Source organism: Bubalus bubalis, chromosome 9 (genome assembly GCF_019923935.1).
Source record: "Bubalus bubalis isolate 160015118507 breed Murrah chromosome 9, NDDB_SH_1, whole genome shotgun sequence".
Lineage (NCBI taxonomy): Eukaryota > Metazoa > Chordata > Mammalia > Artiodactyla > Bovidae > Bubalus > Bubalus bubalis.
Genome location: NC_059165.1, coordinates 15,798,415 through 15,812,990, shown reverse-complemented (window position 1 = coordinate 15,812,990; position 14,576 = coordinate 15,798,415). Strand labels below are relative to the sequence as shown.

The 14,576-nt window shown below is 39.6% G+C and overlaps 1 protein-coding gene across 4 annotated transcripts in view; it reads right to left on the bottom strand.

Annotated features, from left to right (window-relative positions):
• TTC37 (tetratricopeptide repeat domain 37) overlaps nt 1-14,576 on the bottom strand; it is a 104,643-nt gene that overhangs the window by 44,296 nt on the left and 45,771 nt on the right. For all 4 annotated transcript variants that reach the window (XM_045166806.1, XM_045166807.1, XM_045166805.1 and 1 more), the window contains 6 exons: nt 11,230-11,304; nt 10,483-10,624; nt 8,700-8,793; nt 4,678-4,755; nt 2,442-2,566; nt 1,190-1,313 (listed from right to left, as the gene is read on the bottom strand). In XM_045166806.1, the coding sequence (XP_045022741.1) occupies nt 1,190-1,313; nt 2,442-2,566; nt 4,678-4,755; nt 8,700-8,793; nt 10,483-10,624; nt 11,230-11,304 (638 nt within the window). The remainder of the gene's footprint in view (nt 1-1,189; nt 1,314-2,441; nt 2,567-4,677; nt 4,756-8,699; nt 8,794-10,482; nt 10,625-11,229; nt 11,305-14,576) is intronic.

Below are 14,576 nucleotides of genomic sequence, written 5' to 3'. Positions count from 1 at the left end.
TCAAAATAGCTAAGAGAAGGAGAATGAATTGCTTACTTATTATACAAGAAAATTACTTTAATCAGGATGAGACAAAAGTATCACAATGAATAAACAAAAACAAACCTTATCCTATAAGAAGTCATCTTGACCTAGTTACCATCTAATAATCCTTGTGCCCCTATCTTTGTAGGAAAGCATAATTTGGAGACTCATGAAGGCACTTTTTTGGTTTTCACAATGAATGAAGAAAGCAATTAGTGTGATGGGAACAGAGATATGATCTTCCTACAAGGGGTGGAAAATTTCTGTACTATGAAGATCTGTACTAAAAATCTGTACTAAAAATGTCAATAGAGCCCTCACTGATAACCACTGGCCAATAGCATACATTAATCATCTACTGCTTTTTAAGGAATTAAGGTCAACTTTCTCAAAAAAATTTTCAAAAAGTCAAAAAGTACCTTATAAACAACCACATATATCAGAGACTACTATTAAATTATCTCCAAAATACAGAAATAGTTACAAGTTATACTGGTACATATACTTTCTTTAGACTCAACTTTAAATTAACTTTATCAGGTTAACCTGAAAAGGGAAGAGGAAACACAATCTCTTTGTAAACCCACTGGGCTGAAAACAAGCCAGTTATGACTGCCTTCATTAAAATTTTATAATCCTAAGAGAACAGCTTGGAGAAGGCAATGGCATCCCACTCCAGTACTCTTGCCTGGAAAATCCCATGGACAGGGGAGCCTGGTAGGCTGCAGTCCATGGGGTCGCGAAGAGTCGGGCATGACTGAGCGACTTCACTTTCACTTTTCACTTTCATGCACTGGAGAAGGAAATGGCAACCCACTCCAGTGTTCTTGCCTGGAGAATCCCAGGGATGGGGGAGCCTGGTGGGCTGCCGTCTCTGGGGTCGCACAGTCGGACATGACTGAAGCGACTTAGCAGCAGCAGCAGCAGCAGCAAGAGAACAGCTGATCAATTACTGTTTTAAAAAAATAAATAATACACACAGAGTACAGGATGGTTTTGAAGAACTGAATGAAGCCATGATCTCTAGCTAACCAGGTGGGTCTGATCCCTTCTGTTCACCAAAAAGTTCCTAAAACATTAAGAAATTCATTGTACGTTGCTTCCAATTTTAACCCAATATTTTTAAGTATCTGGTCATTTGAGTGTTGATGTCGACTATACATACCATTTGAATAGCAGTGTCTTGGCTACGTCCATTTTTCCTTGTTTATACTCCGCTATCGCCAGAGCTGTCAAGACATGAGCTTTGTCTTGCTCTGATTCAACAATAGTCAAGGCTCTCTCATACGCTGTTACACAGAATTGGAAACAAAAACAAAACAATAAAAAGCAATCCTGAATGACAAATGATGGGATTTTTCCTTTCCTAATCTTATTTTTTAAAACGGTCTAACTAAAATTGTATCTTATTATGTCCTTGATCTCAAGTGAACGGAATAAAATTTTATAATAATCTAACTTGGTTTAACTGTTCCAAGGTGATTCTGGGAATATCATTAAGATTATCATGTGATATTCCTCAATTCTCATCTTTGGAATCTATAGGCAAGTCTGAGTCACTATCTTCAAAAGAAGTGGAGGCCTACAGTCATTGAGCTTTCACCCAAATTTCCATGAAGAAACAAGCAACTCCATTAAGCAGTTCTTAAAATGAGCTGCACACACACATAGGCTGGGCCCATACATGGGAAAATGCACTCAAAAGCATTTTTGGAGAAGCCAAAATATTAATATATTATCACAAACAATGTTTGAGGTCTTTGTTCACCAGAAAAGTACCCGGAAACACCGTGGAGTAGTAAATACTTGCTTTCAGTGAAAGTGAAAGTCATGTGTATAGTGTAGTGTATAGTTGTGTCTGACTCTTTGCAACCCCATGGACTATACAGTCCATGGAATTCTCCAGGCCAGAATACTGGAGTGGGTAGCCTTTCCCTTCTCCAGGGATCTTCCCAACCCAGGAATCGAACCCAGGTCTCCTGTACTGCAGGCGGATTCTTTACTAGCTGAGCCACCAGTGAAGCCCAAGAAAACTGGAGTGGGTAGCCTATCCCTACTTCAGGGGATCTTCCCGACCCAGGAACTGAATCAGGGTCTCCTGCATTGCAGGTGGATTCTTTACCAACTGAGCTATCAGGGAAGGCCATTTGCGATCTTGGGTCTCAGTTTCCTCATCTAAATAATAAAGGCAACATTCAGTTCATAACACTGCTAAAAGAACTATTCATCATCATGTACTAAATGAAGGAACAGATAAAAAGTACCTATTATCATATCTCTTGTCAGATTTTTAATGAACACTACAATCCCGACCAACATCTTAGTATTATACCTTTCTATGTATAAGCTCATTATGATTGAAATTCTCAGCTCTGGAAAAGTAGGATGTATCCTTAAGCTTTACACAACATACTTACCTTTGCTGCTCTCCTTATACAGACCCTTCATAAATAAAGCTAATGCGAAACCTATGATGTCTTCTAACTCCTCAAGGGGTGTTGACTTAAAAGCCTGGATAGCTTTATCATATTCACCAATGGAACTAAGAAGCAAAACATAACTTACTTTTAATATCAAAAATCATTTTGGCTTATATCATCAAAATACAGAAATATAATTATACTAAGTTTCTTTTAACAACTTAACCTACTTCATCTCTCAGTGTTAAAGCTGCAGAAAAGACTTATATTAAAATAGAAGGCATATCAGTTTTTTCAAATAGGATATACCAGAGGGATTTAACTTCACACTTTGCTTCTTTTAAATTATATGTGAAAATGAACAGCTCTGCTGAACTGTCTTTTTTTTTTTAATAAACTGGTCTTTTTTTTTTAAATAAACTTGAATTAAACTCTTAAGTTATAAAAATAATTTCCAGTTGACCTTCACAATAATTTTTAAGCTTAATACATTAGCTCAAAATTACCCTGTGACCATGGGTTTAGCATCTTTGAGAAGTTTAGCAAGTCATAATCGAGCCCAGCCTTTGTGTAAACTGCACATCCATTTTTTTTGAAGGGCATATAGATATACTAAAATTCCACAGACAAAATCAAACATTATCTTCTCTGTATTTAATATGAATTAAAGTAAAAACTGCAACGTATAATACTAAAGTAGAATGCCTTTTAATAACAACAACAACAAAAAAACCTTTTGTTTATTTAAAAATAAAGAGATGCTGCCACCACCTGGAATAGACACACTGTACCTTTGAGACTCTTATTTCTGGTATGTATCACTATATTCAGAAGCTTGCTTCTATTTTTAATGTGTTTTTGGAAATCTTTTTAATCTTGGAAGAGTGGCTGAGACCTAAAAATATGGGCAATATTTGCTTCTAAAATTAATTTTATGAAGGTAAAAGAATTTAAAAATCAAACACAAATTTTGACAAATATTTAATGAAGGGAAGCGAACTACCTTAGGTGTTTATGGATACACACATGTATTTTAAGAATATTTTTTTAATGAACACCATCTTCAAACATTTGATTACTTTTATAGAGAAAAGACTGGAGGAGGACACAAGGGCTTCAACTTTATTTGTAACTTTTTTTCTTTTTAAGGAAACCTGAAGCCTATCAACAGAATTTTAAGATCTGTGCTATGTGAAGCGTAACTATTCACCGAATCATGCTCCATACTCTATTACTGTATTTTGCATGTTTAATATATTTCATAATAAAAACAAGTTAAAAAGAAATCAGAGGACCTATTTTTGATGGGAGGTATAAATTTTCCTCTAAAATAGTTACATTATATGAACCATCTAAGTAAAGCAAACAGATACTTTATTCCATACAGCTTCTAACAACAAAATCTTGGAAGTGACAGTTCTATCAACTCCTAAACACACAGTTTAAAGAAATTAAAAGGAAAAACAATTAAAATGGGGAAAATTTTCTATCTACAGATACCAGATATGATTCAGTTAGACGGTTATAAAAGAACTGGCTACCTCTGATTTTTACTGTGTAGCTCCTTAAAAAGATGTAGGTACTAATACCAAAATACCAAACCATAGGTCTAATAAATAAGGTGCTTCAAACAGGAACATTCAGTTTTGGGGGCAGCTCTCAATTTGAGGTGAGTCTCCTTAACTTGAGCCCCAAACCATCCTCCCATTAACACTCCTATTGTCCAGACCTAGTTCTAACCTCTGAAACAACTGGTTTCCCACCTTTTTTAAAAATCTTTTTTGAAGTCAGAAGTCACTGAGAATCTAAAGAAAATTATATTGCTCCCTCGCCATCCTCAAAATGCACAGACAAAAATTTTTGTGTACTATCTCAAAAGGGTTTCTGGACCCTTAATCCCACTCCCAGTTTAAGAACAGACACCAAATCAGAATAAATCTAATCCACTTTCAACTAACTAGGCTTCTGCTATCAGAAAGAGTGACTGCCTCTTCTGTCTAGTTCACAAGCCTCGGTTCTGAACCTGCTCCTCCCAAAGGACACTGGGGCTGGGACTGGAAACTGTTAATACAGCTTGGGACGGTAGGAATGATGCACCCTGGGCGGACGTCATCACTGTGCTCATTTACACTCGCCCCACTCTTCTAGAGACTGGGCATCACTCAATAGCTCCACAGCCTTCACCAGAAAAACCTAACAGATCCACAAAATCAATGGGGAAAAATATGCTTACCATAACAATCTGCCATAATTTCTTACTGTAACATAATAAGCATCTGGGTCTTCTGCAGTCTGTAACAACAAAATTGCCCTTTAAAAAAAAAAGGACAAAGCATTTAAAATTATCTACGTGCAATAGCATTCTTTCACTCTTCCTCCTTAACAATCTACAGATTTTTGTTTTCATTATTTAACTAGTTCCATAATAGCTTATTTATATTTTATTAAATTGGTACCACAAAAGCACTTAGTAGATTTTAGACTGTTAATAATGAAATGGCCTCTTGATATGTGAAATCACTTATCATACTTGAGTTTTAAATATTCCAGAAAATTTAATCCAAATGTGGGAAACAATTGTGTCAATGTTTTACAGTTTTGACATGTTTGAAGTACATAGAATTTGATGTACATAGTACCCTCTTAAAATTATTTATATATTAGTAGTTCGAGGTAGGGACTTAGGAAATTGAGTGCTTTCATATGCCTTTACCTGTTACGTACAGAAAGACATTCAGGCAATCCTGAATTCAGAGAAGGGAACGAGTCATCAGGAGTCCTGAGAGGTTTAGAATAATATAACAACATGCTGACAGCCCGTTTACCTTCTCATGCTCAGTCTCCTTTGGGCAAGCAGGAAAGTGTCTCAACAACTAAAGGAGTTGGATATTTAATAATACTTTTTTTTTTCTTCTGTTTTTCTGTTTAAAGATTAGCCAGGAAGAAATATCCAAGAAAAGCTTTTAATGCCTCTGACATTACATGAAAAACAAGGCAGTATTATAGAAATAGTAATAGTAAACTAACTGTCATAGTAAAAACTATACCTGCAGTTATATTATTACCTAATTTGTAATTTCAAGTCACAAACACTTGTTTAAGGCAGAAAATAAGAGTGGTATAAGTCAAGAATGAGTGGTGTATATCCAGGTGACTGTGAAGTGAAGTGAAAGTTGCTCACTCGTGTCCAACTCTTTGTGATCCAATGGACTATACAGTCCATGGAATTCTCCAGGCCAGAATACAGGAGTGGGTAGCCTTTCCCTTCTCCAGAGGATCTTCCCAACCCAGGGGTTGAACCCAGGCCTCCCACACTGCAGACGGATTCTTTACCAACTGAGCCACAAGGGAAGCCCATGAATACTGGAATGGGTAGCTTATCCCTTCTCTAGTGGATCTTCCTGACCCAGGAATCTAACTGGGGTCTCTTGCATTGCAGGCGGATTCTTTACCAACTGAGCTATCAGGGAAGCCTAGATGACTGTGGAGTTGCCATTTTAGCCAAAATGTATAACCAATGTTAGACTTGCAGTATTTGTGATTAAAACGTATACCAGAAAAAGGAGCAAGCATTCTAAAGCTGCCTAGTTTCTCTGTTTTGGTTTCCCTGGTGGCTCTGACGGTAAAGAATCCACCTGCAATGTAGGAGACCCAGGTTCAATCCCTGGGTCGGGAAGATCCCCTGGAGAAGGGAATGGTTACCTCTCCATTTACAAGGGGCTTCCCAGGTGGCTGAGCACCGAAGAATTGATGCTTTTGAACTGTGGTGTTGGAGAAGACTCTTGAGAGTCCCTTGGACTGCAAGGAGATCCAACCAGTCCATTCTGAAGGAGATCAGCCCTGGGATTTCTTTGGAAGGAATGATGCTAAAGCTGAAACTCCAGTACTTTGGCCACCTCATGCGAAGAGTTGACTCATTGGAAAAGACTCTGATGCTGGGAGGGATTGGGGGCAGGAGGAGAAGGGGATGACCGAGGATGAGATGGCTGGATGGCATCACTGACTTGATGGACGTGAGTCTGAGTGAACTCCGGGAGCTGGTGATGGACAGGGAGGCCTGGCGTGCTGCGATTCTTGGGGTCGCAAAGAGTCGGACACGACTGAGCGACTGATCTGATCCCAGGCGGCACTGGTGGTAAAGAACCGGGCTGCCAATGCAGGAGACCTAATGAGACGGGAGTTCCATCCCTGGGTCAGGAAAATCCCCTGGAGAAGGGCACGGCAACCCCCTCCAGTATTCTTGCCAGGACAATCCCATGGACAGAGGAGCCTGGTGGGCTTCAGTCCATAGGATGGCAAAGTGTTGGACATGACTGAAGTGACAGAGCACGGCATATTTCTCTGTTTAAAAATCCTGTTCCTTGTATTCTATCAAATTTCTAGTTTCTTTATTGGTAACTTTACTGTAGTGGTGAAAGAAATAGTATTGTGGGTTTTCATACACCTCTCCCCCACACACACGCCTCCCCTCCACACACACACGCCTCTCCCTACATACACACACACACCTCCCCCCACACACACCTCTCCGCACACACACCTCCCCACACACACACCTCCCCCCAACACACACCTCCCCCAACACACACACCTCCCCCACACATACCTCCCACACGCATACCTCTCCCCCACACAAACACACCTCCCCCTCACACACACACCTCACCCCCACACACACCTCTCCCCATACACACCTCCCTGCACACACACCTCCCCACACACACACCTCCCCACACACACACCTCCCCACACACACACCTCCCCCACACACAAACCTCCCCCCCCACACACACTTCCCCATACACACCTCTAAGCACACACACCTCCCCACACACACCTCCCCAGCACACACCTCCCCCCAACACACACCTCCCCCCAACACACACCTCTCATCACACACACCTCCCCCCACACACACCTCCCCTGCACACACACCTCCAGTGCACACACCTCCCCACATACATCTCCCCTCAACACACACCTCCCCGCACACCTCCCCCACATACACCTTCCCCGCACACACCTCCTCTGCACACACCTCCCCACACATACCTCCCCTCAACACACACCTCCCCACACATACACCTCCCCCCACACACACACCTGCCCCACACACACACACCTCCCCCACACACACCTTCCCGCACACACACCTTCCCGCACACACCTGGCGAAATAACTACAGCCTTCAGTACCATCTAGTGACCACTTCTGTGAACTACAGAGAGAGCCACACAAGGATGGCAAAGCATCTGGGATACCATGATTATTTTTTATCTGACAGGTTTCTATTGATTTAGGGCAATGATGTACCTCAGAAGTTAGGCATTCAGGTTTTTTTTTAAGTTTTAATCTAGTACCCATGAGATCAGTGTGATTTTCTCATTCACAGATCAGTGAATTTGCAGCGAAGAAAAACCTCAGGTTAATTTCATTTCCCATCACTCTCCGGGCTGGTCGTCTCCCTCGCACACACTGTCCTGGTTTCCCCAATGTCAAGGCCGCTCCTGCTTCAGAACACTTGCTCCTGCTGTTCCCTCTGCCTGGAATGCTCTCTCCCTGAGGACCAAATGACTTATGGCCACCCTCAACTAGGCCAGACCTCAACTGCCTGCTCAGGAAACCTACCTCTTACACCCACCTCAAATCCACTGCCCCTCCACTGTCTGGCCTTTTACTCTTCTCTGATTTCCTTTCTTAGCAATTGTTACCATCATAGATGTCTATTAGCTTACCATGTACCTCACCCCCACCAGAAATGAGCTCCATGAGAACTGAGCCTACGTTAGTTTTAATTCACTGCTAAATTGCCACGGCCAAGGACACTGCGTGACACACAGCAGCAGTTCAACAAATATTTACTGAATGAAACACTATGTAGTCAACATTAAAATGATTTAAACAAACACATAATTTCTTTTCATTTCTGAAATCTCACTTCTTATCTGAATAAATCCATGTATTTAATAAAGCAAGACAAACTATAAATGGACAGATTTTTCTAAAACAAATCTGAGAGGGTTTTTTGTTTGGTTTTATTTTTTTTCTTCTCTCTCTCTCAGGTTGAGCAACAGAAACCAAAACACAGTTGAAAATTTACAACTGTATTTTTTCATCTTCAAAATGCAGTAATAATAAATAATGAAAGGTCAGGAAAGGAATCAGAACATTTTATTCGTACCTTCTTCAAGAAAATGAGGCTCTACTGGCCAACTGACCAAGAAGGACCACGTTTAAATTTAAGGGAGCCTTTACCTGTGGTATGCATTTGCTGCTTCCTTCTTCAGCTGTAGATGCTCATTTAAGTAACCCAACATTGTGAAAGCTGGAGCATAATTCTGAATTCTCTCTGGAAATCCAAAAACATCTTTTCTCAATATGTGCATAATGGTTGTATTTGTAAAAACATTACTTTTGTTTTCAAGTTTTTCGATACTTTAAACAGTAGATTATTTCCTGAGGTCACGTGCATTGCTAAGAATAGAAGTTGAGTTTATCTTGACTATAAAATACCAGTAATCATTCTATAACTCTTTTAAATTATTGAATAGTATCTATAGTTACATGTGGCTTCTATTCATGTTTCAAAGTTTAAATACATTTTTATTCCCAAAGGTATAACAATTTAAAATCAGAGTTCATGTTAAAACTAGTCATCTAAATTATAAGGAAATTCAGTTCTTTGGCTAATCACATAAACCTTCCTTGATTAGATTTAGCAACAATTTATCTTGGTGATTCTGTTCCAGTTTCTATGCACTTTTTAAAAAAAAAAAAACAATCAGTGTTGTGCACTAGAAAGAGAAGATGATTTGGGCACTTTCAATGCAGTATTTTAAATTCTAATGTCAAAAAACATCATAAAACTATAAAGGAAGTGTACAAAGGAAAAAGAAATGCACCTGAATTATGAACTACTCAACTTAACTTGTGCTGGGAAGCAAGCCTTCAAATCTCTTATTGAGCTGTTTAACAAAGTGGAGCACAATCCCATCTTATGTGATAGTTAGGTTCACAGTATAAGATGAAAATCACACAAAGTGATTCTTGAAAAATTTTTAAGTCATCTCACAAGGAGAAGGTAACCAAACTGAGTCAAAGTGAATGAGGAGATTCAGGCCCTTCATCCACACTCACGCTGAAGCCAACAGTCAGCGACAGATGATATCTCCATTTTTCTTATCCCCGCTTTCTCACCTTTCTGCTTCTAAATTAATATAGTTTTTGGCCAAGCACATATAGTTGAATTTGCTAAATGAGTATATGACACAGCTCCCTCAGAGACTCAAAAACCTAGCTATGTACGACTGTCAGAGAAAGTTCATTGTTCTAGGCATTTGAATTTTGCAGAAAGCTAAATCTTTCAGTTCAGTTCAGTCACTCAGTCGTGTCCAACTCTGCAACCCCATGGACTGCAGCACGCCAGGCCTCCCTGTCCATCACCAACTCCTGGAGTTTACTCAAACTCATGTCCATTGAATCGGTGACGCCATCCAACCATCTCACCCTCTGTCATCCCCTTCTCCTCCCGCCTTCAATCTTTCCCAGCATCAGAGTCTTTTCAAATGAGTCAGTTCTTTGCATCAGGTGGCCAAAGTTTTGGAGTTTCAGCTTCAGCATCAGTTTACCTCTATGTAAAATCCTTCACAAATGTTTCCCATTCTGTAAGGAAACCTATCAGTAAAATCTCTGATCCTACATTTTCTCAGCAAGGCTCTAGGAGGTATTCATTCAAGTCACTCATTTGGGCACACTGCATAACACGTTAATGTCTCAAAGTGCTGACGTTTACAAACGAACTGCCTTCTCCTCAAGTGCCCCAGGCTCAGTGCAGGCAGAGTATTACCAGCCTGCAGATTACAATGATGCTGCATTTCTCTTCTGGTTTTCAGTTTACCTGATTTCTTCATACTTGTTCATGGGGAGAAAAGGGCAAATTCATGTCTTAAGAACTAATATTTAATTTGGAATTAACTTTAAATTCTTTAAATTATCTCAACAATTATTCATATATCTTGCTATATAACAGGTGCCGTACCCACGTATTTACTCAAGACCACTTGTGCTGCTGGAATTGCATTCATCTGGAGGATGTTATACCGGTACAGCTCTGTGTCTCTGTTGCTCTTATCTTGCAATGTTGTACAGACCCAATACGCATAACCTATTGCTCCCTCAGTCTGTAAGAAAAGACAAACAAGCAGACACAGAGTAATAAATCTGCCAAGAAAAATTAAGAAACAAAACAATGTATTTCAATACAATAAATATCGGATCTTCGTCATCTAAGTCAGCTATTAAGAGCCTTTAAATAAAAGGTCACTATGATACAACACAACTAAGAATATATTTAAATCACTTGCCTCAAACCTAAGTAGAGGAATAAGTGGGATAAATAAAGAGGAGAAAACAGAGTCCCTCCTGATGGTTTGGTATGATTCTCAGCATCATTCCCCTAGGTCAAACAAATAATGACCAATCAAAAGATTTCTAAACGCTTTCATAAATAATCTAAAAATGTCAACTAAGTCTAGTGTTTATCTCAGTTTACTTTTTTTTTGAGTCTGTTTCTATTCTGCATGACTACTGCATCTATTAGATCCCAAAGTCATGTCTTCATCAGCTCTTGAAGTTCTTTAATGAGTTTATCTATTTTTCAAGAAAGAACAAAGAGTAGAGACAACTGCTATCATCAGCATCTGACATCACCATGTATTTGTTTTCTCAACAAGGGTAATTAAAAGTTTATTCATTAATGAATTCTGAAGAATGCTCAAATTCTTACGTGCATACTGAGTTCTGTAGTGTGCCTGAAGAGATCCATGGTGTCATAACTTCCAACTGTCTCTGCAATTAGAGCCTATAAAAGGAAAAAAGAGGATCTTAATATGTTCAAAAGGAATACTACTACTACTAATAACAATAAACAAGTTTTTGGAGGAACCAAAGGTGTTTTCTAACTGTGCTTAAAAGCAAAGTTAATTTCTTTTTCAATCTTGACTACCACATTCCATGGCTCAGAGGACCAGAATGACTTGTTAAATGAGCCTTTAAGCTGATAGACACTTGAAGAACTCCATTGCAATCAGACAGTGGTGGAATAATCCACATGAAATTCTTCAGAATCCTGATAAAGTTATGCTACCTTCTCCCTTTACTACCCAGCGCGCCCCCGCACCAGCCCATCAATTCATACAGGTACTTGGTTAATCACAGGGTCACCTAAGATTCAACTGGAAAACTTTTTAAAAAGGAGATCTCACCCCTAGAAATCTAGCTTCCATCGATCTGGGTAGAGTCTCAACATGTTTATTTTTAAAACTGCCTCAGGATTTCAAATAGTAAGACTTTATGATAGTTAAAATTAATTTCAAGCTCATCTATCTTTTATAAGAAAGCAGGGTTTTTTTAATTATCATGCACTACTAACTAAGAAATTAATATTAAGCTTCACTCTATCATTATCATTTTAATTAAATCTACTACTTATCTCCTGAAACAAATTATTTGTAAGGCCAAAAATAATTTAAAGATTAAAAAAAAAAATACTTAAGTGACTCTGAGGAGCACCTAAGATCTACTGACCTCCATCAGTGCTACTCAGAGTGAAGTCCCTGGACCAGCAGCATTGTCCTCACTTGGGAGTAGTTAGAAATGCAAATTCTTGGGCCCCCAGGGCCCAAAACCTTACACAGAGATTACTGTGGTAACCCACTGTTCTCAAATGCTACCACAGCTAATGGGAACAGGAGTTTGCCTTTTCTAACTGGGAGCTTCACCCATTCAATTAACTAGAATCAGACCCAAAAGCCAAAATACAATAGAAAATACCTAATCACTGACTACGAATCACTGATATGAATGAATGTAAAGACATACATGCGTTAAAGTACTCAGAATGTTCACCTCACGCTCTTCCTTGGGTTTTGAGTTTTAGTAAAATGAGGCACAATAAAGGGCAGAAATGGTATGGACCTAACAGAAGCAGACAAAATGTGGTCCACTGGAGAAGGGAATGGAAAATCACTTCAGTATTCTTGCCTTGAGAACCCCATGAACAGTATGAAAAGGCAAAAAGATAGGACACTGAAAGATGAACTCCCCAGTTCAGTAGGTGCCCTATATGCTACTGGAGATCAGTGGAGAAATCAGAAAGAATGAAGAGACAGAGCCAAAACAAAAACAACACCCAGTTGTGGGTGTGACTGGTGATAGAAGCAAAGTCAGATGCTGTAAAGAGCAATATTTCATAGGAACCTGGAATATTAGGTTCATGAATCAAGGCAAATTGGAAGTGGTCAAACAGGAGATGGCAAGAGTGAACGTCAACATTCTAGGAACCAGCAAACTAAAATGGATGGGAATGGGTCAATTTAACTCAGATGACCATTATATCTACTACTGTGGGCAGGAATCCCTTAGAAGAAATGAAGTAGCCATCATGGTCAACAGAAGAGTCTGAAATGCAGTACTTGGATGCAATCTCAAAACGACAGAATGATCTCTGTTCATTTCCAAGGCAAACCATTCAATATCATGATAATCCAAGTCTATGTCTCAACCAGTAATGCTGAAGAACCTGAAGTTGAACAGTTAGTTCTATGAAGACCTACAAGACCTTTTAGAATTAACACCCAAAAAAGATGTCCTTCTCATTATAGGGGACTGGAATGCAAAAGTAGGAAGTCAAGAAACAGCTGCAGTAACAGGCAAATTTGGCCATGGAGTAGAGAATGAAGTAGGGCAAAGGCTAATAGATTTGCCAAGAGAATGCACTGGTCATAGCAAACACCCTCTTCCAACAAAACAAGAGAAGACTCTACACATGGACATCACCAGATGGTCGACACCGAAATCAGATTTATTATATCCTTTGCAGCCAAAGATGGAGAGGCTCTATACAGTCAGCAAAAATAAGACCGGGAGCTGACTGTGGCTAAGATCATGAATTCCTAATTGCCAAATTTAGGCTTAAATTGAAGAAAATAGGGAAAACCACTAGACCACCTCCTAGTAGGTATGACCTAAATCAAATCCCTTACGATTATACAGTGGAAGTGAGAAATAGATTTAAGGGACTAGATCTGATAGACAGAGTGCCTGATGAACTATGGACAGAGGTTCATGACATTATACAGGAAACAGGGAGCAAGACCATCCCCAACAAAAAGAAATGCAGAAAAGCAAAATGGCTGCCTGAGGAGGCCTGACAAATTTCTGTGAAAAAAAGAGAAGCAAAACGCAAAGGAGAAAAGGAAAGATATACCCATATGAATGCAAAGTTCCAAAGACTAGCAAGGAGAGATAAGAAAGCCTTCCTCAGTGATCAGTGCAAAGAAATAGAGGAAAACAATAGAATGGGAAAGACTAGAGATCTCTTCAAGAAAACTAGAGATACCAAGGGAACATTTCATGCAAAGCTGGGCTCAATAAAGGACAGAAATGGACCTAACAGAGTAGACGATATTAAGAAGAGGTGGCAAGAATACACAGAACTGTCAAAAAAGATCTTCATGACCAAGATAATCATGATGGGGTGATCACTCACCTAGAGCCAGACATCCTGGAATGTGAAGTCAAGTGGGCCTTAGGAAGCATCACTACGAACAAAGCTAGTGGAGGTGATAGAATTCCAGTTGAACTATTCCAAATCCTGAAAGATGATGCTGTGAAAGTGCTGCAATCAATATGCTAGCAAATTTGGAAAACTCAGCAGTGGCCACAGGACTGGAAAAGGTCAGTTTTCATTCCAAGACCCTAAGAAAGGCAATGCCAAAGAATGCTCAAACTACTGCACAATGGCACTCATCGCACATGGTAGTAAAGTAATGCTCAAAATTCTCCAAGCCAGGCTTCAAAAGTACATGAAACATGAACTTCCAGATGTTCAAGCTGGTCTTAGAAAAGGCAGAGGAACCAGAGATCAAATTGCCAACATCCGCCGGATCATCGAAAAAGCAAGAGAGTTCCAGAAAAACATCTACTTCTGCTTTACTGACTAGCCAAAGCCTTTGACTGTGTGGACCACAATAAACTGTGGAAAATTCTGATAGAGATGGGAATACCAGACCACCTGACCTGCCTCTTGAGAAACCTGTATGCAGGTCAGGAAGCAACAGTTAGAACTGGACA